The 26,568-nt window shown below is 34.5% G+C and overlaps 1 protein-coding gene across 3 annotated transcripts in view; it reads right to left on the bottom strand.

The window, feature by feature from the left end:
- LOC107739033 (phospholipid phosphatase-related protein type 5-like) overlaps window positions 1-26,568 on the bottom strand; it is a 48,351-nt gene that overhangs the window by 7,192 nt on the left and 14,591 nt on the right. For 2 of the 3 annotated variants that reach the window (XM_016551002.1, XM_016551003.1), the window contains 3 exons: window positions 16,731-16,863; window positions 11,080-11,330; window positions 3,026-3,202 (listed from right to left, as the gene is read on the bottom strand). In XM_016551002.1, the coding sequence (XP_016406488.1) occupies window positions 3,026-3,202; window positions 11,080-11,330; window positions 16,731-16,863 (561 nt within the window). Of the gene's footprint in view, window positions 1-3,025; window positions 3,203-11,079; window positions 11,331-16,581; window positions 16,606-16,730; window positions 16,864-26,568 lie in introns of all 3 variants that reach the window. The other variant, XM_016551001.1, reaches the window with a different exon arrangement.

Raw genomic sequence — 26,568 nt, 5'->3', positions numbered from 1 at the left:
TTAGTCAAAGTTGGAGGTTGACATCAGAAAGCAATCTTGGAGCTTTTCAACTCTCTCCAATATTCCACCAATACAAGAACTGCACTGCCACACTGTTTGTTCAGCACCAACACAACCTACTCTCAGACAAATTAATAGCTGAAGTCAATCAAATCATCATTAAAGAGCTCAGTCTGACAGTTCATTACTAGAGAAATCTCTGTGAGACCACTCAGGAATACTTTTCTTTATCTTGACAGCGACTGGAATGTAGTTAGACAGCAGTTATGCAATGTTTTTAAACTATTTAATTCACTCTCTGATCATTAATGAAATCACAAGGGGGAAATCTCTTGACAAAGAGTCTTTTGTCACAAAATCTTCAACTGAAATGACACCAAAACTTTGCCACTAGGATATCTCAGCTCTCTAAAAAGCTTCTTTGTGGCTGTGTGATATGATGGACAAGAAATAGTCTTCATGGCTCCGAAGCCCCGATGTGGCCTTTATCAATGTTTTTATCTATTCTTCTGGGACCATTATATTTCATCCTAAAATCATGCCTTATCTGTACACTGGGCTAGAGGCTGTCATAAAAGAAAAAACACATTTGAATGCTTAAACATTAATCACAGGCAGTGGACTCTCTCATTAGCAGTGCTTGCTAAGGCAAACATCACTATTACGATTGCTCATAGCTTATTTAAATCCCTGGCCCTAAGTACTGCAATACTAGAAAACATCTCGCAACATCTGAGAAGTAACTCGTTCTAAGCATCAAATTTGTGTTCACTAATGGTTCAAAAGTTTGTGATCAGGTCTTTTAGGTCTCTTATGCTCACCAAGGATGCATTGATTTGATAAAAAATATAGTACAGTTAAATTGTGAAATATATATATTTTTTAAATTTGTAATATATTTTAAAATATAATTTTATTAAATTTTTAATAAATATTGTTTTGTAATATTTTTCTATTTTAATATAATGTAATTTATTCCTGAATTTTCAGCATCATTACTCCACTTAGAAATCATTCTAACATGCTGATTTGCTGCTCAAGAAACATCTCTTATTATTATTATTTGTTGAAAACAAATATGATATTTGTAATTTTTGTGAGTGAATGACAGAATTTTTTTTTTTTTCAAGATTCTTTAATTTTTACAAATCTCAATGAATATAATTAAAAATATAATTTACTGTAACATTATAAATGTCTTTATGGTCACTTTTGATTCATTTTATGCATTCTTGCTAAAAAAGTATTACATACTTACTGACCCCAGACTTTTGAATGGTATTTTGATAAGTTCAATAATTTTCTAACATCCAACAAGGAATGGTTTAGCAAGAAAGGCTCATAAGCAAACGCTATAAAACCTTTCAACGAATTGAAAAGACGTCTGGGCATCAGTTTTTTCTTACTTTAGTCTGCAACTTCAGTCATTCCACTGTGGCAAGCTGAACTAATTAGCAGCTAGCATGAAAGAAAATCCTATTCCAGTGTTATTTTATGGCACGTGCCAAGAATTGGTCTTCCCAGAGGTTTCTGCATGCTCAGGATGGTGGCGAGAGCTTGGGATTTGGAACATCACATGCTGAATTTACCGCATGTGAGGTTGAATATCATGGATTTTCTTACATGGCTATATTTTAATCCTAAAATGGGGCATTTTTGGGACTTTGACATAGATTCAAGCAAGTTGGTTGAATCTACAGGCCAAAGTCCAGAAAGTCCAAAATGTATACCTGCAGTTCAGCAAAGCACTCTTGTGCTAGATTGTAAAGCTCTAACACTCAGACACAGCTGTGGTCTCCACAAATGCATTAGCTTCTGCTCTCAGCTCCTGTGCCCTCAGAGGAAGCCTGTATCATGATGTGTCCAGATGTGGGTGGTGGAATGAGGGTGAAATCCATCTTCCTGCATTTGGCAGCTCTTCTACGCAACACAATTGGCTTTAAATGAATAAGAGGCCTGGAGCAGAGGGTCTGCAACAGGGCTGGATGCTGGCATAAGATTAGCTGGTCCTCTAGAATGTCAGTATGTGAGCGCTTCTTCTACTTAGCCTCCCACCAGCCAACATGATCCTTTCTCTATCCTGTTATCCTTGCTAGATGAGCTATATGTAATTTGCTCTGGACTTCCGCCATTCAACTCCATCTTTGTTACTACTGTTAGTTTACAAAAAATGAAAATTGTGTCATTTAATCACCCTCATGCTTGTTACAAAACTACTGTACAACTTTACAAGACTTACATATGAAGGATTCTTAGATTTATACCAATGAGTTTCTATGGCTTTTCTATAATTACGGAATAAAAAAAGAGACTGTATCCATAAAAAGCTATTTCTAGCAGATTAAATATTTTAAATTTTTTATGATATATTAGCTATATGCCAGTGCTGCTATTGTTAACTCAAACAATTACAAAAATGAAATATATATTTTAAGAAAAACATTAGAAATGTTGCCTTGGCAACTAACTGAAATAAATAAGTGTAGGTTGAAATACTAAAATTACAAACTAAAACTGAAATAAAAAATAAATTACAGCTAAATAAACAGAGAAAAAGGACATAAAATTACTGAAATTTAAACTAAAATTAAAATGAAAATATAATAAATAATTAAATTAATAAAAATTTATGTCAGTTACTTTAAGATTTTATTAATTTTCTTGACTTTTCCAGGCCTGGAAATTATATTAAAATTCCTTGATATTTCCAGGTTTTCCAAGGAATCCTAAAATAGTGCACACGCCAAATAAACCACTTTTATGATGCATTTATGGTGCTTTTTGAGCTTTAGATCTCCTCACTCCTCGTCCCTATTCACTCACGCTGTATGGAAAAGATTGGTCAGGGCATTCTGCAAAACATCTCATTTTTGTGTCGCACAGATGAAAGAAATTAATATATGTCTGAAATGACATGAGAGTGTGTAAATGATGATAGAACTATAATTTTTGGCTAAATGGTTACATTTTATGTTTGAAAGAAGCCTTAAAGATATATACAACATGAATCTAATGAAAAACTTACTAGAAAGGTGGCGATGGCCACACCGATGATAAAGCCAGCGATGACGTCAGACCAGTGATTACGATACTCTGCCACCCTGTTAATACCCGTAAGGAAAGCCAGGCACATCAGACCCAAAGACATGACTGGTTTAGCCAGACGAGTTCCTTTGGCTTTCACTGTAAATGTGATGTACATCTGAAATCACAGAGAAAGAAACAAATAATATTAAAATAATGATTTTGATTTGCAATCATTTGATGTTCCTCTCACACAACTGTTTTCTGTACTCCTTTTTTTTACTGGTTAACTAGTCATTAAAATAACACATGTAAATATCCTCCAAAATGCATAGCAATCCGACTACACAAACCTCACGATTTGAGATGCAGATAAGATGTCATTGTGAATGCGTCAGGTTAGTCAAGCCAGAACTTAAAACCTTCCTCCTCCCAAACCAAACTATGTCAACATCCAGACACTCAGGAATCCCACAATCATGAACGGAATTTAACACAAATTGCCATATAGGGCAAAAAGAGCATAAACAGAGTGACAGAAAGCACTTTAACAGCCTACTGTTGTTATGGTTACATCCTCAGGCGAATGTCACTTGTTTGCGAGCATCTATTTGTGACTAGGTGAAAATATGTGCTCTGACTAACTTACAATCTACATTTCTTTTTTAAACATTCATAATGTCATATGTAGAATTAAAACTGCTTTGTTAATATACAGTACAAGGCCTCCTGAAGTATTCAGACATATAATTTTGAAAAAAAAAAAAAAAAACATAACGCAAGGAGAATGGATGCAAAACTTACTCTGAACTAATAAGACTCTTAAAAATTAAGGTTCTTTATTGGTTTTGATGGTTCCATGACCTTTATCATCCATAGAACCTTTCCATTACACAAAAGGTGGAAAGGTTCTTTTATGAACTGTTCACTGAAAGGTTCTTTAGGAAACCAAAAATGGCTCTTTTATGGCATTTTCTGCGGAAGCCCCCTTGAAAACATTTATTTTGAAGTGAACAGAGTCCTTTAGCAAATGTCTACCTTTGCAGGTTGAGAATATAGAGAGTTTAGGGTGTGAATTAAAGGCATAGTTCACTCAAACGTTTTTCAATCAAGTTGTTCCAAACCTGTATGAGTTTCTTTCTTCCATTGAACTCAAAAAGGTATTTTGAAGAATGTAGGTAACCAAACAGATACTGGTATCCATTGACTTGCCATAGTATTTATGGGGTTCTGTCACTGTCATTCCGTTACACTGTGGAAGCTTCTGTCACGAAAACAAATTCCTCGTATGTGTAAACATACCTGGCAATAAAGCTCATTCTGATTCTTCTTCTGATTCTGAATACCCCCCCCTACTGTTTGGTTACTAGCATTCTTCAAAATATCATCTTCTGTTTAACAGAAGAACGAAACTCATACAGGTTTGGAACAACCTGAGGGTGAGTAAATGTTGACACAATTGTCATTTTTGAAAACATTCATCCTTTAATGGATATAGGCATGTCACTGTGTGTGTATGAGTGTGTATCTCAGGGAGGTTCATGGGCCTGTGGACAGCTATCCAACACTCACTTAGAGCAGTCAGGTAAGACAGAGTGGCCAAAACAAGCCTATCCATCCAGAGAGAGATCTGTGTTGTGACTTTGTAAGCAAGTACAATGAGAAAATGTGGACAAATGTGGGACAGTCCTGCCGACTCATTCTGGAGTGTGTCTGAGTGTCAGCGCTGAAGGTCGTAGATAATCAGCCATCACTCCTGAGGAAACGCCCCACAAAGACAGTAATTGTTACCTTGTGCGAGTCTGAGACACTACAGCGCTGTCTCTCGCTCTTTCAGAGTCTCTCTTTTGGACTCAAAGGTCATTGTCACATTGTGACCTGGTTTTATTCTTTCTCCAAGAGGAGTTCTGGTGAGCAGGTTTTTGATGTCCTCAAATTTCAATATGTATAACTCCGTGTTTTTGGAGGATAAAACCAGACAGATCAGACAAATTAATGCAGACTCAAATCTCATACAAAATACAGTTATGCACCTCCAATAAATGTGTGGTAAGGCATTTTGGAGGTTTTCAAAACCTATTTTCATTACAGTATTTTCAAGCTGTGAAGTCCTTTGTCATCATATAATGCTCAATTTTAACTCCCATTTAATTTTTAAACCACTAAGAATTTAATAACAATGTTAATTCAATCTAATCTAATTTTTATAGTGTACATTACAATATTGTAATGCCTAAATTTAGCATTTAAAATGACTGATTTTAATTATTTTGTGTTTTATGTTTAATCTATTTGGAAAAAAACAAGATAGAACGTTAATATCAGCCATAACATATGCACTAACTTTGAATTTTTTTTACAAAAATGTTTTACAAATTTTGCTGCATTTCTTTGATAAAATACAGTAAAATCAGTAAATATGTGAAATATTATTACAATTTAAAATACATTTTCTATTAGAATATATTTTAAAATGTAATTTATTTCTGGGATAGCAAAGTTGAATTTTCAGCATCATTACTCCAGTGTTCAGTCACATGAACCTTCAAAAATATTTGGTGCTCAAGAAATATTTATTATTAATGTTATATAAAAAAGTTATATAAAAAAATCAGGCTTCTTCGATCAACAGAAAGCTCAAAAGAACAGCATTTATTTGAACTGGAATTTTCTTGCAACAATGTAGAAGTCTTTAGTGTCCTTTTTGATCAATTTAATGCATCCTTGCTGAATAAAAGGATTAATTTCTTAAAGAAAAAAAAAATCAAACTAACCTCAAACTTTTAAACTGTACTTTAATTTAATAACAGTATATCCCTATTTTTCTCAAAAAACAAACAAACAAAAACCAACCTGTTTTACTTAGAAGTGTGTCAGACTACAAAAATAAAATGAGTTGTGAGTATTGTTGCACGCTGATGTTTCTCTGTCCTACATTTTGCATGTGCGATTCAGGAGCCGGTTGAGTCCTCAGTCATCTGCCTTCAGGGCTTCTGTCAAAAACCATGTAGTCTTTTTGAACGCAACAAAACGTCATCTCACAGGTCAAGGGCAGAGCCTCTGGACTGCCTCAAATCTGCAGAGAGTAAGTTGTCAAAATATCAATTTTACACACTGTTGCACAGCTGTAAAGTTCTTTCCCGAGAGATACCATGTGTCCTTCCTGTCGGGTCGACTGGCCATCTGCTGTGATATGTTTTAATTTACATCATCTGAAGGCCTAAAATATATTTTTATTGTATTTGTGACAGCTATCATGTTCAGGATTGAGAGCATCACATTATTGTTCAAAGACTTTATCAAACTGTCTCAGTTTGCCTTGATAGTTTTTGGAGAAAGTCAATCTCCCACGGGTCTGACAAAGTCATGAAACTCTGGAAATGGACTGACTCACAATATCCTGTCAACTCTTCTGACGTCATTTGCCACCTCATTCTTCAAACCTGAAAAAAGTGTTAATGTGTGTTTGCAGCTCTGTTCCAAAAACTAGTGAGCTGTTCCCTACTTAGACTGCAGACTCATAAGTGAAATGAATCATTATGAGACCAACTGGAAGTCTCTTTATTACTTAAATAAAGAAAGGCAAAAATGTCCAAAATGGTTTGTTAAAATTGCAGTTAAATACCATATATCAATACAGCAAAAATTGTAACATAAATTTAGCTTGTTCATCTCAAAGATACTCGACTATACTCTAAGATTTTAAGGGCTTTTTTAGAATTTAGGTTTAGCACCTAATGTTACCCCAAAAAAAAATATATATATAAAATACACAAATATTGGGTAAAAAAAATCAATTTTAATTAGATATTACATACAAAACTGATCCCCAAAAAAATCTCCAAGGATGCATTAAATTAATCAAAAGTGACAGTAAAGAAATTACAACAGATATTTCCAAAAAAATCGATTTATTATTAATTTTTAAAATATCCTTTTTTATCTATTTCAAATAAATTCAGTTCTTTTGAAAATATTAATTCATCAGTTTCTACAAAAATATTATGCAGCACAATTTTTTCTATCATTGATAAAAATAAGAAATAGTTCTTGAGCACTAAATCGGAATAATAGTATGATTATATTAAAATAATAAACAGTTCTTTTAAATTGTAATAATATTTCAAAATATTACTGTTTTTAGTGGATATTTGATCAAATAAATGCAGTCTTGGGCGACTTCTTTCAAATATTTAAAAAAACTTACTTTTGAACGGTTGTGTATATATTTTTATCTTAGATATTTTAATCACTACTTTACTAAATTAAAAATATTCATAATTAGGATTTCTCTCAGTACATTCATTTTTCAAAAATGCATTATGCATTAAAACAGCTTGAAGCTGTTAAACACTAACACACATGACCGAAGTATGGAAATCTACAATTGTGACTATTTTGTCATTATGTGTAACACACTGAATCAGCCTCCTTTACCAAAAAAAAGCAACCGCAGTCACATATTCATTGTCGAGCATTTAGTCCAGATTATCAACGTGTTTAAGACTCTAATTAATCATGATGTTTAAGACAAAAAATTAGCTAACTTTTGATTCTGCAGAACATGCAAACTAAAACAACATCTCCATACTTCATGACCTACATACAAAGCATGACTGATCTGCTCATTTGATTGGAAAAGCACGTCCGTTCAAAGACACCTTGCAGGAAGTCAGAAATTCGAAGTTCTCTGACACGGCAGAGCACATCCTAAAGACACTAATCAGACTCCTCTTGTGTCTACATTAATAATCAAACCTCCCGGGACACTGTGATTCTTTTGGAGTTCTAGTCATCAGGGCTCGACTCGACTAACAGCCGGTATGAGATATTCTCTCCCTGCGGTGTGAGATTTCCTTGTGGGCTCAGTGCACATCTGGAGCAGCATCACTGATGAAAAAGAGGGCTAAACCGTGCCAGATGCTCATTACTTGATTTTTGGATTCTGTCCTTCATAGTCTGCTCGCCTGTATGGGATGTCTCACATCCTAAACGGGTCATTGTGGATAATTAGAACATGAAGAGAAAAATTAAGGGAGGCCATAAAAGTGGTGATTATAATGGGAATGAATAAGTAAAAGAGCTGACAGGAAAGCTCATATGTTATTTAATTTTTTGGCTGGTTAGTGCTTGACGCGTAGCCCATTTCTGAAATGATTTGTGAGCTGTAACATTCAGTAAAGATAAATAATTACGTTTTCCTGGGTTTTTGCACAGACAAGCAGCAAAAATCAGACTTTTTCCCCATATCAGATTCAGGTTTGCTTTGCTTTTATGGAAACTTGTCTCCAACACAGAATAAAAAAAAAAGGTAATTGCAATGTTTTATCTCACAAATCAGACTGGTTGTTTTTCGCTATTCTGAGAAAAAACTCTTGCGAGATATAAACTCAGAAAGAATTCTGACATTTTTTTTTTCTTTGACAGCTTTTTTTCTCTGATTTCTGAGCATCTCACAATTCTGTTTTTCCCCCGCCCTGGAATAAAAAAAGTAAGCAAGGTCATTTCAACTTCTCAGAATTGCAAGAAAAAAGTCAGAATTGTGAGATAAATAATTAGTTACCTTTATTAATATTTTTATTCTGTGGCAGAAACAGGCTTCCATAGTTTGTAGTTGAACCACAAAAACAAAACAGTAAAACAATTTATAAATGTTTTTTTAAATTATTATATAGATTATCTTTTATTATCTTTTTAGTTTATCATAACCTGAATATATATATATATATAAACTCAAAACACAAAGACATAAGAAATAAACACGTAGTTTAAAATCTGATTTCAGACCTAAACTGTATTAAAATCTGATCTGAAAGTGTTTCAGTCTGAACGGTGAGATCACTCAGTAAATTATTTTTACAAAATTTTCAGATTTTTAAAAAGACAGGCAGATCAGATTTCATGTATTTTTTTTGTAATTCATGATACACAAAGCACAGCAGAAAAAAAGCAACAGTAAAACCAGACTACTGTATGTTCAGTGTGAACAAGCCTCTGTGTCTCATTGAAAACCAATTGAGCCACCAATTGAAAACCAGCCGTATCCTGTATGAGAAAGGTCCACACACAACCTTTAAATTGACATTAAATCTTTTCACACCAATCCAACTCTCGTTTCCTTTCTCATCGGCAATATTTCCTGCTGAAAGATTGCCGACAGACAGGGCTACCGCAGCGTTCATGGAAAAAAAGTTACCTCTTTTTCTACTGCTTATTACTAGAAAAAAAGTCCTTTCCACAAACGACTGTGTTCACGCTATAGTGCTTTGTGTCATATCTGTACTCGATCAGGCTATGGACAGAATCCAAATTAAGCTCCTGAGAATTTGCATCTGCACTTCAAACGCAGCCCTGCGTTGTGCCATCTCTCCTGGATGCACTCAAGAAGCATGCTTCATGATGATCACTATAAGACGCAGAGATATACATATCAACCTGCACAGGTTTAATTAAAAATTCAAACCAAGTGGTGCTCGCTATAAGAAGAGCAGAAATCACCTTCATATGCCTGCTGTATTTAAATATCAGCTCAAAGTCAAAAGCAGATTGACGGTTGTCACTCTACATCACATTCATTAACAGCGGTAAGTGTGAAGAGCAGCAGAGGACATGCTTTGAAAATCCTTCTTTAAGAACTTCAAAGCTAATGACTTTCCAAGGATGCGTAGATGACATTACAGAGTTCATGTTACACGTTACAAACAAAAATAATTGTATAAAGTTCTTATAAAGCTCATGGCATCTTAAAACACAGGGCTTGTGGGTGGAACCTCAAGAAACAATACAAGACAATGCAGCAGCTAAAGACATCCACCTGCATGTGTATAGCAGTGCTTTAAAAAGGGATACATTTAAAGACAACTTTTCCAAGTAAGTTTTACCATGGAAACAGTCTAACAGCTAAAGCGCAGCATGTTAATTAATCCATCATGGCTAAAAATATCATAACTAATTAAAGAAAAAAAATCTTGGTGTTTTAAAAAGGGATACATTTAAAGACAACTTTTCCAAGAAGGTTTTACCATGGAAACAGACTACCAGCTAAAGCACAGCACAATAATTAAACCATCACTGCAATAAATATCAAAACTAAAAAAGGAAAATAAAATTTAGACTCCTTCTGCCATGCCAGAGCTTTTAACAATGCATTTGCATCATTTCTTTAGAAAAATTAAAATATAAAACATATAAAAATGAATAAATATCATGATTGTGTTAATTTGGTGATTCTTCTGGTCAAAATAAGCAGTGAACGTCTGAACAATATCAAGAATTCTTGCTACATTACAGATGTACAGTAATCAACCGAGATGATGCCATCACAATTGCTTACTGAATTGTGATCGGTCATCTTTCACCGCCCCGCACTGGATAAAGAAAGAGTAACTATTATAGATTTATGCAACACAGATTCATCGGAAAATGTACCAACATTTTTGCAAAACGTACCTATTCCTGCAATTAACTGCTGTTTCTAGTGGCAGTAAAACACCAACATCGTTTATTCCTTTTCACCCAAATTATAATTACACGAGTAGACCATCAATTAGTACAGACTTGTTTTTGCAAAGTTCCTTGCACAATACTGTTACGACCTCAAAACACTTTTACCATACTACATGATTTGTTAACTAATACATTTTGATGTTTGCATCACATAACCAACTCCATATGTATGGCTTTTCTGATTGTAAACTTGCTCGTTGACTCACCCGGTAGTACAGCACTGCACAACAAATCACATGAAACACGAGTCACGATAAAAGAGCTCAAAAACAGCAGGGCTGCTGCTTTAGCAAATGAGTTTTTATCTTGCCTTTGCTTTTGTTAACACTATTAGTTACGTTAAGTGTAGGTGAAACATAATTTTCAAAACCGATAACCAGCGTTATAAAATGTTGCCAGATTCATGTTCATCTGATTCATGTTCATCTCACTGGACATTTCACTTTGAAATTGAAGCAAAACATGCAAGAAACAATGCAATATTTTGCAATAATGTCACCACAGGCACATTTTTCCAATGAGGCTGGGTTGGATTTATGAGATACTCACAGCCATATAGACAGCGGCGTACACACTGAGCGCCGCCTCTTTGGAAGGGAAGGTTTTGCGGGCTCGTAGGATGTCGTCCTCGTTGCCGGTGCAGGCTTCCTGATGGCTGATGTAGCGAAGAGCTTGCTGGCAACCCAGAGCTGTATAGTTGGGTTTACACACTGTCAGGAAATGAGGGGCCAGGTCCCCCGTTACTACCTGACCAGCGTTCACGAAGATGTCTGTAGTGAAAAGGCCAAACATGTATACACCTATGGAGAAGAAAACAGATAGAGATACCAATTACTACAAAAATGAATGCGTTTTTTTGAATAGCTATACCATCAGTCAAAAAAAACCCAATATGACTATTAAACACTTATATTTGATATTAAAATTCCCTGCCTTCATTTGACATTAAAAGTATGTAATGCCTTAAAGAGAATCCATCAAGATGGGGCTTAAAATATGTATTTGACAAACATGACCTGGAAAATTGGTTCAATAATTCAACGGCCTGTTTATGTGGGCTCGGTTAGCACAGCGCGCACCAGAACCGCAATTTCCTACTTAAGCACATTAAGGGGACGATACGACTAAGACTAGGTGATCTCCACAGTGGCACACATCTCGCCGCTGAGCTGTGAGGACGCATTAGAGGAGCTAATGTTCTGAGTTGATGAGATAATAACCAAACCTCATAATTGAACAGTCTTTCTCATCGCTGCTCTGTAAACCAAACCATAATACCTAAATTAAAAGAGCTCAAACATTGGATGTGCATGTCATTCTCAAGCTCTCAATTATATTCCAATTTCAATTATATTTGATTCCAATTCATTCAATGTTATATAGTATATGTACCACTACATCTAATAGTATATAAGAACCAAAACATAACAATGGATCTTTATCACTGTTGAACTGTAAGTTCAAAAGAACAGCATTTATTTGAAACAGACATCTTTCGTAAAATTATAAAATGTCTTTACTGTCACTTTTGATCAATTTAATGCATCCTTGCTGAAATAAAGAAATACATTTTCTTTTATTTAATATCTTTCTCACCCCAAACATTTGAATGGTAGTGCACATATATACACACATATATTCATTATATTTCATTTGTTTTGGATCCAGGAAACACTGGTTGTTCTTTGGATTTTAAGAATCAATATGGAGATTGTTCAAATTAACATTGTGATTTATATTTTTACCTAGTCCAACACTGATGACCTCATCATCAAAAATCTGAACAAAACTATGCAAGGTCAAAGAAAATGAGCTAGACTTCACTGAACATGGGCAACAGTTTTGTTGGCTCACCAGCTGACGATCCTGAAGCAAAACGAGAACCACTGAGCTTGAGGAACCCCAAATCATGATGGACACATCACAAATTAGTCTTCTCCCTTCATAATATACCCTTCTGTTCTGAGGAGTTTTACAATGGTAGATGTTGGCCGAGGAACAGGGAGTCACCATTGTTTCTTAAAGAGCTCCGTTTTTCTCCTTCACTCCTAAATGTCATGTTCTTTTTGTTTGGAACATCTTTTCAGCTCAACAGATGACAGGCTTTACAAGGCTATTATTATAGCCATTGAAAGACTTGTATCAACAATAAGTAATTTTCATAAATGTTGGCAGACGTATTCAGACAACATTAACAAAGCCCCGTTTAGCATGTTTCCCTCCGTATATACAGTCACTCAGAGGAATGCCTTGCGGAGGTTTTACGTGACACATAGCAAAACAATTTTGGCAGATGGTTTGGAGGGAAAATATGGTCTTGTTTTACTAAGAGACTTGAGAATGCAAGTTAAGGTTGGCATAAAAAGGCCATCTTATAACGTCACCGACTGGCGTCACATCAATTCTGTTTTCTGTCACATTGGCTACATAATAACTTTGACACTGACAGTTCCCGAACTGCATTCTGTCTGCAAGCGAACTGAAGCTAAATATGGCTTATTCACACTTCCTCTAGCACAGTGATCTCAACAACTGTGTGGACACCAAAGAAACATATTTTCGTCTCTGTGAATCTATATAAATTTGTTTAGTTAACTAGCATTCATTCGTATCCACTCTGATTCAGGGAGTTAATTCAGAAAGATTCAACTGATTCAAACTCCTGTCCATGAGTCTTTTTGAATGGTTCATTAAAAGGATTGACTCAAAGGAATAATTTGTTAGTGAATCAGACAACACTGGTTGCACTGTTTGTTTTGGATTCACTGACATCAAAAGAGTCATTCTAATTATACACATTAAATGTATTGTTTGAATGGCGAAAAAAAAACAGCTGACTACATTATACATCAAATAAATATGTCGACATGAAATACTGATTCTAGATTAAATGATTTCATAATCTTACCTGTATAATATCCTAAAGCTATACATATATCATTATGGTTTTGTGACATGGATAGATACAAAACATAATTTAGTTTTTGCTTTAGGCTGGAAAATAATTTTTACAAAACATGACTCATAATTTAATGGCCTGAAATGAAAATAAAATAAAAGATTTTAACCAATAATGTCTGTTTTATGAAAATACTTTTTTTTACTCCATTACCTTCATAATGATACTTCCAGCTTGAGTTCAAATTGTTCCAGAAAACACCAGATTTAGCATTTCATTGATATAACTTGAAGGAGGAACAGGAGCTATTTAATGATACTGGCACAAACACACACTGCTTTGAAGTGTTTTCTGTTTTCATTCACAATCATTTTTGATATCAGGAGTTGGTGTGAACCAAGAGTTCTTCTCAGGCAGGGAGATGGGGAAATATTACTGAAAAAGCCTGCCTGAGCTAACCGAGAGTGCACCATGACCCACAGCCATTTTCTAAATTGAATCTCTCCCAAAGAACATCACAGCGTGAGTCATTATGCAAATAACACAAGCCATTGACTCCAGGTCACGAAGCAACTGGTCTCATTTGATGCTTTTCAGTTGAGAAGCATCATCATACCTCAAACAAAACAGGAAGAAACATAATTCTACAGCAGCCAAGAGGAAAAGAGGGAACGCCCCCGCCCCCACGGTGATACCGGTATTACCGGTGTTGTCGCACGTCCATTAACCGGTGGGAAAATTTCCTCACCATCACAACCCTAGCAGATACCACTGGCTGGAAACACACATGACATCTTCTAGATGCTTTATCCTTCTTTAAGTTTGATTGAGGTTTGCAAGGAATAAAACTGTAAAAACTGTACAACTTTATCATAACCAGAACCCATAAAGAATTAACTAATTTTAAAATATAAAGGATATAAATGGATGATTTGTCCTTTAACATTTGTAGAAGCAATAAGGAAATCCAGCCTGTGCTATAATGTGAATATATTTACATACGCATAGTGGTGTATTTCAAGCTACATTTATTTGATTGAAAATACAGTAAAAACAGTAATATTGTGAAATATTATAAAACTTTTAAAATAACTACTTTCTATTTTAATATATTTTAAAATGTAATTTATCTTCAGTGTAACATGATCCTTCAGAAATCATTCTAATATGCTGATTTGCTGCTCACGAAACATTTCTTTTTATTATCGAAAATTGTGCTGCTTAATATTTTTGTAGAAACTGTATTCGATTTTTTTAGTAACCTTTGATGAATGGAAAGTTCACAAAAGCAGCATTTATATGAAAGACTTTGGATCAATTTAATGTGTTTAATTGCTCAATAAAAGTATACATTTATTATAATAAATTCTTACTGACCCTAAACTTTTGAACAGTAGTGTTTATATTTTTTACACAACCTCTCGAACCTTATTGCTTAATTGTTTTATCATTTACTCACACTAATGTTTCAAACCTCTATGACTTTCCTAAGTTACCAATGAATGCCATTTGGTGTCACTGAAGTCAAAAGTAAATGGGATTTGAGAATTGTAATGGATTTTCAGGGAATAATGACTTACATTTTAGTCCGTTTCTACATTTCTGATGTTTTTTTCTATTTTTGTCCACAGAAGTCAAACAGGTTTGGAATGACATGAGGGGTCAGTAAATGATCAGACACACTTTTTTATTATTAACTTTAACTTAAAAAAACAGAGCTTGAAATAACTTGCTATATCTCTTTAAAGATAAAAATGTCAGTGTCACAGCCTAAACAATCATGACAATGCTTTCAAGGAGCCAAGTGCTGTAAAAAAAAAAAAAAGATCTCAGATAGATCCGATTTCCTCTAGGCCACATTGACTGCAGCTGAACAGTGACAGATGCTGTCAGTAAAGTAAAGGTGATCTTCTCAGTGCCCTGTAGGAGGCTTAGGAACAATTCTGCTTATCCGATTTGTCTTTAAGACTGCTAATGCCATCAGATGTCCAACAATCCCGCAGCTTTGATGACTAGGCGCAGCAAACTGTGAAACTATGACTAAAGTACTGTACATTCTGCCAGAAAATGAGAGCGTCTGTGGGTGAATGGGAACTATTTAATGCAGAAATTAATAGGAGATGGAAGTGGATTTTCTCTGAGGATCAGGCTAATAATCCATGACGTTGCTGCTTCTTTATCTCACAAAAACACTAAAGCATTAGAGGGAGAAATTGAGTGAAAAGGGGGAAAAAATTCAACTGAGAACGAAAGAGTAAGGAAGAGAGACAGACAGACAGCACAGATTAAGTCGGGTCTTAATTTGTTAAACTGCATTAAGTGTATGTGACGTGGCTGGAGAGGCTTTACCATCATCATGTTGTAGAGCATGCGAGGTTACACAGCAAAAAAACACATGTAGATCATATAGAAGTATAGGCTATGTTCCCAATATTGCAATCGAAATTAAGGTTTTCATTTAGCTGAAAAACAAAACAGAAAATAATATTTGGGTAAATAAAATTCAATTAATTTATTTTTTGTATTTTATTTTATTTGTTTCATTGGAATATTTAGAAACCACATTTTGTGTACAACAAACTGCATTTCGACTAAACCTTAAATGAACACTTCACATGAAAATTGTGTCATCCTTTACTCTCCCGCATGTATTTTTTTCAAACCTGCATTACTTTATTTCTTTTGTGAAACACAAAAGTAGATATTTAGAAAATGCATTTTTCTTTTTTCATAAAACAAACACGTAACCACGGCTGTTAAGCTCCAACAAAAGCTTCAAAACTATAGTTCATTCGTCTTATTTCAAACATTCTGAAGCCAATTGAGTACATTTAAGTCATCCTTTTTCATTATTATTATGAATAACAAATTATATTTCAGTCTGTTCCTCACACAATGTTACTGTGTGGCTTCAGAAAACTAGAAATATAGAGTTCTTTTAAAGTGCTGTTTTATCCTATTAAGAACTTTCTTTTAGAGATTTTTTTTTTTCAAACTTTCTCCATTTGTGTTGTACAGAAGAAAGTCATAAGTAAATGAGGGCAACTTTTATTTGGGTGAACAGTCCCTAATATAAAATAAAGTGTTTCAAATGCCTTCCTTCATGGGTTATAACCTAAAATACAGGGGGTTTCTGACAGTAGTGCACTTACCGTGGGTTGGTGCAACCTCTCTTTCTTTTGAGAGGGACAAAACACTTCCAAGTAGTTCTCACAGTTTAACTGTAAATTGAATGCCAGGGCTGAAAGCACAAGGTTCCATAAAAAGATCCATAAAATGAAGTGGAAAAGCCGTGACATACCAAGGAAACGGAAAGTCCTCCGCACTAATGGGTTGAGGTAACAGCAGTCCCCGGTCACGATGGTCTTCTCTCGACTGTCAAGATCTTTCGATGTGTATTGTATCAAGAACAACACCGTTTCTGTCACGGTGATCTGAAACAGAGCGGAACATCAGAAAATGTCAAACGTCTGAAATAAAATTTAATAAATTTTCTGAGGAAAATGTGAGTGGTGCTTAAAAGTGCAATAGCGTATTACTAGATGGTTTCTTAACAGCCCAAGTAAAATTTTTGATTTTATCTGGTATATAACCGAGTATAGAACCCAAGAAGCAATAAGTATGTGGAAAGCTCCAACTGAAACCCAATTTTCAGTTGCCAATGAAAAAAGGAGGGGGGGCAGGAACAAAAGACTAAATGAAAAAAAAAGTTTAAAAATGACAACAAGCCTGAAACAGAAGCAAGATATTTATTAGCCTCTGGCTGCATTGTTAAAGCCTACTGGTCTTGCCTCTGCAAATGACTGTCATAATAAATGTGTTGTGTTTTATTGTGCTGATGCTCATTATGAGAATGGGCACTATTTCTATCCCATAAATCCAAATTAGAGTTTGTTCTGCCCTTATTTGCATCCATTAGTAGATGAAGTGTTGCAATATTGTTCTAGACAGAAGCCTTGCTTTGACTACAGGCCTTTTCACACCATATACTTCATCTATAGGATTGAATAATTTGGTCAGTTAGATTGATATAATTGATTAACTTTATTCGCCTATGTGACCCTTGTTACTGCATTAAAAGAAAAAAATATTTCAGAGACAGATTTTTTAATATATTTTAATGAAAAACTATGATAACAGTAACATTTATTAAAATCAACATAAAATCTATTTTTTTTTTCTTTTACTTTTCTTGTTCTGGTCTTATTATGACGAAGTGTCATAATAAGAATTTGTAATTTTTCATCAACAGGTAATAACCTGCTCTGTCTGTGAAACGACTTTCCTTCTCCGCCGATGTCATCAAGCCCTCTCATTTTTAGCCCCACCCTTTCAAATTCCATTCAATTCCCAATGATTGTTTAATATCCTGTCACATTGGGAATAACATTGCATATTGTAACAGATACTTCATCTAGGACTGAATCATCACTTCATTAAATCAAGTAAATTGGGCAAATCCATGTCATCATTAAAAATGGATTTTAGGTTCCATAAAGATTTTAGGCATTTAAAGTAAACTCTATCTGCAATAAAACTAATGAGACATTTCTTTCTCTTCCTCTGTTCATGAGTCCGGGTTTGACTGAGGTAACGAGACCAGGATACGAACACACATGAGGAGCTTGAGGCTCTTCCTGATCTGTCAGAGTGATTTAAGAGCTTGTCCAGCTCCTCAAGGGTTTGCTTTTGGGGCTTATAGATGCAAGTAGGATCTTCTGCTTCCAAAAGCTGAGCGACTTAATCTCACATTCTCAAACTGCATAAACCTCCACATAAAAATCTGGGTAGAGAAGCGTAAGAGTTTGGTGGCCTCTTTGCCCCCCTCCTTACTTCAAAACAGTAGCACAACCGCTCAAGGCTTTACACACATACATACTGCAGAATCTAGGTTATGAGCATCCAGCTGAAGAGAAAATGATCAGAAAAGACAGGAAAAATAGAAAGAAAAAAAACAACATAGCCATTTGAGAAACACATCATTGCTTCTGTTTGATCTCTACATCCATCAGGAAATAGATTTAAACCAGGGCTGTCAATCAAATTACTTACACAAGGTGTTGATTAATCAGATTGATCACATATTATATCATAGCCTATATTTATGACCCTGGACCACAAAACCAGTCTTAAGTTGCTGGGGTAACGCACCACAGACGGAGTGTGTGAACCTGGCGTTACGTTTGTATGCCCGCCCGGTTTGTTCTGTTCTCGTGCTCCATTTAGGCGCGCTGCATTCTGATTGGTTCGGATAGCATACTGCGGGAGGTCGGGGGCGCAGAAAATCGTGCTATAAAGCGATTTAGAAATCGCGCAAGCTCAAATCGCGATTTTATGACGATTTCGATTAATCGCACAACCCTAGTATAAATCTCAATTTCGAAAAAATTTACACTTATGACTGGTTTTGTGGTCTAGTGTCACATTTGTTGACAAAAACTAATTTAAGAGAATTTAAGACTTTACCATGGTATGTACGGACAATTTAAATATGTATACTTGCATTTTTCTATATATTTAATGCAACAACCTCACAGGGAAAAAAAGCTTGACAATTTCCAAATTAAAAAGTATATTCAACAGGAAAAAAATTACTTGAGGAAATTATTAGGTTGTGAAAAATGGTCTCTATATGACAGGGCTGAAAAATAAGAGAGTTTGGTGATGTCTGCTAAAAAAGGAATGCAATTTATTCGATAGATTAATATTTTCGATAATGACCGATTATGAAATCATATTTTTCTTGCACTGAATAATGAGATTAATATCATACTGATATTAAAAGTGATGCATGCCATTTTTGTACCACTAGTATCACCAAAGAGAACTGAAAAAGCCGTTTTAGAACAGGTTTCCCTAAACATGTTCCCTATCTCTCATTGGTCAAGCAAACCAATAGCCCCGCCCCAAACTCGCATCATTGGCTGAGCTGCTTGTAAGGACATGCTGGACAGGATTCTTTCATAGCAACTACTATTAGCAACTAAAACAGTATGACTGCCTGAATAACAACAGGAGGTCTAAAAGTAGGTTAACTAAATGAGTTTTAACCAGAGTGTTTATATCCAAGCACAAGGTTACAGTCGTCCACCCGAGCAGAAATACCTCAACATTACACCACACTCTTATGTTGTATGTTTTCACACAAGCTTGCCAACCTCAAGTGCTGCCTGTAGATATTAAGAACAGGAAGAAACATCCAAAGGATACAGCTGAACTCATTTCCTGGCTTCTTATTTGTACACAAACTTGGATTAAAACTGTTAAATAACAGTTTTATAGTAACATATTCTCATGTTTCTGCATAACGTCACTCCAATAAATGACAGCACAATCATGATGTGTAGCCCGATGCTAATGCCAGTACAGTGGGCCAGTAAACTCAACCATTTCCAACCTAATGGGCTAAAACTCCATAAACACACACCAATTCAAGCATGAAGTCCTGATCACTCAGCCAGACATGAACATCTGTTAGTTTCTCGATGGTTTGTAGGGCCCAGATGATCGCTGTTGACAATGGAGTGATATTTGTTTGGACTGTGTTAATGAACAGCTATTTCATACTCCTCGTGGCCCATTTTCTCTTGACAGAGAGTCTTTTCAGTCTGTTTCGTAGAGCAGAGAGAAATCTAGAGGTCTTTTATATGAATGTACTGAATAAGGAGAATATACTAATGTTGTGAAACTAAACTCCAAAACTTCTTGATGTTCCTCATTACATTTTTAAAATCACCATTTTTATACAGAAACCCTTTAACCACTGAATTCAGTATCATTAGTGGGATGTGAAAAGACAACTGACAGAAGATTATAAATGTATCAAGACCACCGAGACATAAACATGAGAGATTTAAGCAAAACCAAATCTCAGCGATGGCGTACGTGTTGAATAATCTCTGAAAATCGAGGATTAAGAATGATTTCTTGTGATTTTGTCCAAGAAAGAGGAAATTACTATACGATACTAACCAGTACTTACAAGCATTTTCATCACCTTCATATGGAAGCTCATTTCTATCACATTAGAAAAAAAAATCACGCTTTGGTAAATCATATTTATGAGACAAAAAGTCATAATTAAGACAACAGTATTTGTCATAAATCAAAATTATGAGATTAAAAATTGAAATTAAGTCATAATTATATTAAATAAAAAGTCTATATTTCAACATGACATAGTTCTATCATAATTATGACTAGACTTATGCCGGTATTCGGTAATGCGATATATCACGGTAATGAATATGCACGATATTGTTATCGTGGGCACTTCTAAATACCGTGAATAATTATATATTACAAATTATTCAGAATTTTGAATGCATTAAGAATACTTTTCCCATAAACTGGTCAAAATGCACAACACCGCTGTATGCTGCATGAAAGACTCGTGCGCACTCTGATGTAAACAAGCGCGGACGAGAAGCACATGGCGGAACATGTGAGAGACGCACTGAATGAAAGCGCACTTTCACTCTCTGACAGCAGATGGCGCTAAACTGCAGAAATGATAATAATAATAATATAATAATTCATTTAAATGCAGCCTTTACCCCGGAAACCCTGTAAACAAAGCAGCTGCACTACTTTCTGTTTCTGAATCGTGTTTAAATGATTTAAGCAGTCATTCAGATTTGTGTATTTGCTATGATGTTCATCACAGTGCCAAATACTTAAATATTTAGACTTAATAGGCTATTTATTTTCACACTTTTTTTACATTTTAATCTGGACTACAACATGCCCTAGATATTGTTTGAACGTGTTTTGATTCTTTATTGTTCGGTCACACTTTACATTAGGGCTTCATTAGTTAACATTAGTTAATTCATTAGTTAACATAAACTGCCAATGAAAAATTATTTTGAACATTCATTAATCTTAGGTATTCTAATATTTAATAACAGGTTGTTAAAATCTAAAGTTGCAACTGTGTTATTTAATGAGCTAACATGAACTAAGACTTGTGTTTTTTTAAACAAAGATTAATAACTTCTGTAGTAAATGTAGCTATTGCTCATTGTGAATGTTAATGCATTATCTAAGGTTAACTAATGAGGTCTTATTGTAAAGTGATACCTATTGGTCTTTATAGTTCTTTTGCACTTTAATCTGTGTAAAACTTTTAACTTTATACATTTTTCTGTATTGCTTTATTGCATTTAAATGTTCAGTTATTTTTGTTATAAGAAAAAAGTTATTAAACCTGTTATACTGTATTAAGACAGCACTTTTTTTTAACTTAATTTCAATATCGTGATAATACCGTAATAAAAGCATTAGCAATTAATCACAACATGAAAATTTGATACCGGCATATCCCTAATTATGACTTAGTATTTCATAATTACGGTTTACCAATTTAGCAATGTATGTCCATGGGTCAAAGACAAAGAGGGGTTTTTAAGAATCAAAACAATAAAATTTCAATAAATTTTGTTTTCCTTACATTAGAATGAGTCCCGTTTAATTAGCAATTTTTTCTGAGAATTTTTTTTTTTTTTTAAACTTTAACAATCTTTGTCACTACACTTTAAACCACTAGGTTTTACCCTTTTGTCAGCAAGAAATTTTCAATAATTTATATTATATTTTATATTTAATCAATATAATAAAATGTCATATTATCACTTATTCTTTTATATATTTTAACAAGTACAGGTCAGAATAAGTATGTTGAATAATTTTTATAAACATATCTATTACGCTGACTGACGATGGAACATTGTTTCACCCATATTTTGACATTTTATTTTCACAAACGTTATCTGAAACATTAAAGTAGACACTTCACTTGCATTTAATGTTTTTATGTATAAAAAAAATCACTTTTCTAAATTTTATTTGATGCGGACCCCAAAATGGCACATCTTGTCTTTTAGCCCGTAACCAATACATTGGGCCAGTAAAAGAAGACCTTTCTCTACGATCTATAAAATTCTACAACAGAGTGTCATTAGTCAAAACAACAATACATCTTCATTACCAAGATGGCTGCCAAGTGAATTGACTTGCTTAAAGGGACTTTGTTTGTGGTCAGTACCGACAGAGACTCACACACATTATTTGCACACTGCAGAATACTAAAATATTTTGAAACCACTTGCTCATTTTGTAATCTTAAGTACTTTACTTATTGATACCCACTTTGAAAGAAAGTCTGCCAGACAAAATACATTCAATATAATGAGTGCTATTACAGATTTAACTGGGAATGATCAGGATAAGTGTGATTACCTGTGAATTGTGAAGTAATTTACTGTATTTTGATGATCTAACGATTACATAAATGCTGCCTGAATCTATGCACATTAATATAAATGGTCCACAACTGCTAAATGGATGTAGATAGTGAATTGGTGGGTTTTTGTTAAATGTGAGCCAAAATCATCACAATTAAAAGAACCAAAGACTTAAACTACTTCAGTCTGTGTGCACTGAACTTATTTAATACACAAATTTCACAATTTGAGTTGAATTACTGAAATAAATGAACTTTTCCACGACATTCTAATTTATTGAGATGCACCTGTATATTTATATATACTGTGCACACAAAATATGATACCCTCTGACAATAAAACACCAGTTTGCTTTCTTTAAAAGAGAGAGAGAGATAAATAGAAATATAAAATAAAAAGTTATTTGTGAATGAATCGCATGAAACTTTCATGAATATATCTGGGTCATATTTCACCCCATGATCAAAAGTAAATAAAAGAGAAAAATTACACGAGGCATATTTAGGACTATTAATATATAATCCTTTAATAAATCATTAATGTGCACAAAATATATTATTTAAATCATAAAGTATTTATCTTAGCAGTATTTGCAATGCATTTAAATTTAGACTGATTTAAAAGGAATTTATGTTGAGACATCATTTTTTACAGTATGACAGTAGTAAAAGTTTTGTATAAAATGTGCTTAATATGACATTGTCAATGCAAAAAAAAAGTACTAACAACAGGATATTCTTTATTCAGATATTATTTCTTATAAATAAGACATTTCTATGAGACTCACCTAAAATGACATCAAGCTGTAAAACTCTAATTGGAAGCTTTTTTTTTTTTTTATAAGTGAGCCAGAGAAATATGTGCATGCTTATATTAGCTTATTAGTTATTGTTATTAGTCGTGTGGTAATTGCTTTTTTGTCCTAAGTGACTTCAGCACGTCTTTATTACAGGGACAGTCCCACTGGAGCAATCTGGGTTAAGTGTCTTGCTCAAGGGCACATGATGATAGGGGACGTCTCAATGAGTGTGCATGAGAATGTGTTTGGTATTCAATATAAGACGTTTATATACAAGTGCACTTGCAAATCATGAGCTAAAATGACTGGCACATTGCATCTTAAAGGAATAGTTCACCCAGAAATGAACATTTGCTGAAAATGTACTCACTCTCTAAGGCCATCCAAGATGTAGACCAGTTCGTTTGGATTACTTGTGGATTATTGTGATGCTTTTATCAGCTGTTTGGGCTCTCATTCTGACGGCACCCATTCAGTGCAGAGGATCCATTGATGAGCAAGTGAAGTAATGCTAAATTTCTCCAAAACTGTTCTGATGAAGAAAGAAACTCATTTACATATCAGTTGGCCTGAGGGTGAGCACATTTTCAACAAATGTTCATTTTTGGGTGAAGTATTCCTTTAATTTTGCCACAACTATTGGCCCGGCCTTGCGCTATCAAGTAAATCTGCAAAAGTAATCATGAAAAGTCATTAAATGTTTGGGAAAAATGATTATACTCAAAGTTTGCTCATTATAATCTCTGATGAAGAATGGGCTTTGTTGTGGTTTAGCACATTTGACAGTGATCATCAAATTCCATTCATTATCAGAAGATTTATCAGTATTAAATAGGATTTTACATTGTAATCTGTTTTAAATGAAGATGTGATGGGAATACTAGTCTGCCTTATCCAAACGTCTGACTGTCTACGTGTGATATCGCACAATCGCATCCAAATCCGGCAGCAAACTTATTATGTTGAGGGATTTCTTTAATCATTCGCTTTTGCAAGACTTTTCTCCTATAATCCACACCTTAACGCATCAATCATTTTTGCCAATATCAGCTCAAATTGAGCAATATCTCTGTCTGAAGCTCATATCTTTACCACAAGCCTTTCAGACGACAAATCACAACGTGATGGTTTCAGTATGAGTCCGCCGTGGAGTTTATGAGCACTACTTTGTGGAGATAGAGTTCATCTCTCTTTACGACAGCTTTGGCTGGGGTCACAGTGTTGCAACGTGGCAGCCGGATTGATATTTTTTTCTGTTTAGAAAAACATGAGCCAATATCTGTCTGTGCTACTCAGAAAGGTGTTGGGGGAAAAATATAACAACCTAGCTGCCGTGTAGGAACACTTATAATCTGACAGCACTGTAAATGAAAAATGCATCTATTTGAGTCTGGAAACAGTCTAGGAGGGAATCACTGAAAATAAGTATTCTATATTTAATTTTCTTTCTTCCACTCATCTTCTTTTGCATTCGAACTATGAAGCCATACCAGCCTAGCTAAACATAGCAAAAACTGCCATACTTTTGGCTGTCCACACTGCAGTTTATTCTAGCCAAAAACCACTCAGTTAAACAGGAATTAATTGTCTGATCGACATGTAAAGTGACAAACCATAAGGTGTGGGAAACCTGAAGACAAGGTTCAAAATTTACGTGCTAAATTTGAGAAAAATATTTACCAAGGTTCAACAGTAAAAATGCAACTACACAAAGAAAAAGGAGCTAAATAATCTAATTGTCATTGAGACAAAAATATTTTTTAAATTAAAATAAAAATACTAATTGAAATTCAAAATTAAACTTTTATAATACTTAAAGGGGTCATCGGATAGCGTCTTACCTTAGACCCGCCCTGAGTGAGCTGTCATCAGTCCGCCACTGTTTCACCGCTGGAGCAGTTGTAGACAAGAATGACTCCTAAGCGAGTGAGGTGTTCTGTTGTTGGATGTAATAATGAACATAGCAGTCGTCATTTACTCCTGACATCTGAGCCGCTGAAGACGTAGTGGATTACATTTGTTTTTGAAGGGAATGCGCCCCGATCTACATAAATGGGTCTATTTTTGCGCGAATCATTCGTGATCCAGCTTCACCAACAGAAGAAGGGAGTATAAGGTTTTTAATTAATCTTTGCAAATCACCTTTCCTAATAATGTGCTAATTACAGAGGCAGACAGTAACTAAGTACATTTACTTGAGTATTGTACTTAAGTACACTTTTTGAGTATCTGTACTTTGCTTGAGTATTATTTTTTCTGGGATCTTATGACTTTAATTTCACTACATTTGAAAGACAAACGAGAGCGATTAGACAGCATTTCAAATGTTTGTTTTGATGTCAAATAAGTCTTGCTTTTTTGTTTTTTGTTAAAGCAGTGTTGCTGTTGTAAAGTTGTACATCTACAGTTGTGTTGCTGGGTTTTAAAGCAGGTTTGATTTTTTTTTTTCTTCCTTATCAGTCTGTATTTACAGGATTTCACTGTCCACTCTGTTCAAATGTGGATGAATGGTTACACATAGATGTGTCCAGAGCTGTGTGAGATCACTACCATCCTGCTTTTGTGGGGGTGGGTAGGGGTGTTAAATAATTTTTCTGTTGTTGTTGTTGTTGTTTTATCCCCATGTGTTTTTAACATTCTAAAAGCTCTTTATTCCAAATATACTACAAGCTAGTCAGTGTATTCAGTGTATTGTACGTTGCTTCAGAGGTATTGCAAGTATTACATACAACAATAATAAAACAGTGCATTGACATAAAAAAGGAAATTTACTTTTGGTACTTAAGTACTTTTAAAAGCAAGTACTTCTGTACTTTTACTTAAGTAAAAATCTATCTAAATAACTTTTACTTGTAATGGGGTATTATTTGACCAGCAGTATCTGTAATTTCACTTAAAGGTGTAATAGGTGATTGTCTTCAGAAACATTTTTTGTTATGCTGGTTGAAAGTCTCTTCACATCCCGATAGCAATCATTAAGTTAAGTGGTCTAAATGTATTCATCTGTATTTATATATTCTGTGGAAGGCGTAGGACCAAGAAATGTTCGTCCAATCAAAATGCTCGGAACGAGTTGACTTTCCTACCTGTCTGTC

Source organism: Sinocyclocheilus rhinocerous, unplaced genomic scaffold (assembly GCF_001515625.1).
Source record: "Sinocyclocheilus rhinocerous isolate Xijiao unplaced genomic scaffold, SAMN03320098_v1.1 scaffold1697, whole genome shotgun sequence".
NCBI lineage: Eukaryota > Metazoa > Chordata > Actinopteri > Cypriniformes > Cyprinidae > Sinocyclocheilus > Sinocyclocheilus rhinocerous.
Note: the sequence above shows the minus strand (reverse complement) of the source record. Positions and strands in the feature narration are given on the sequence as shown.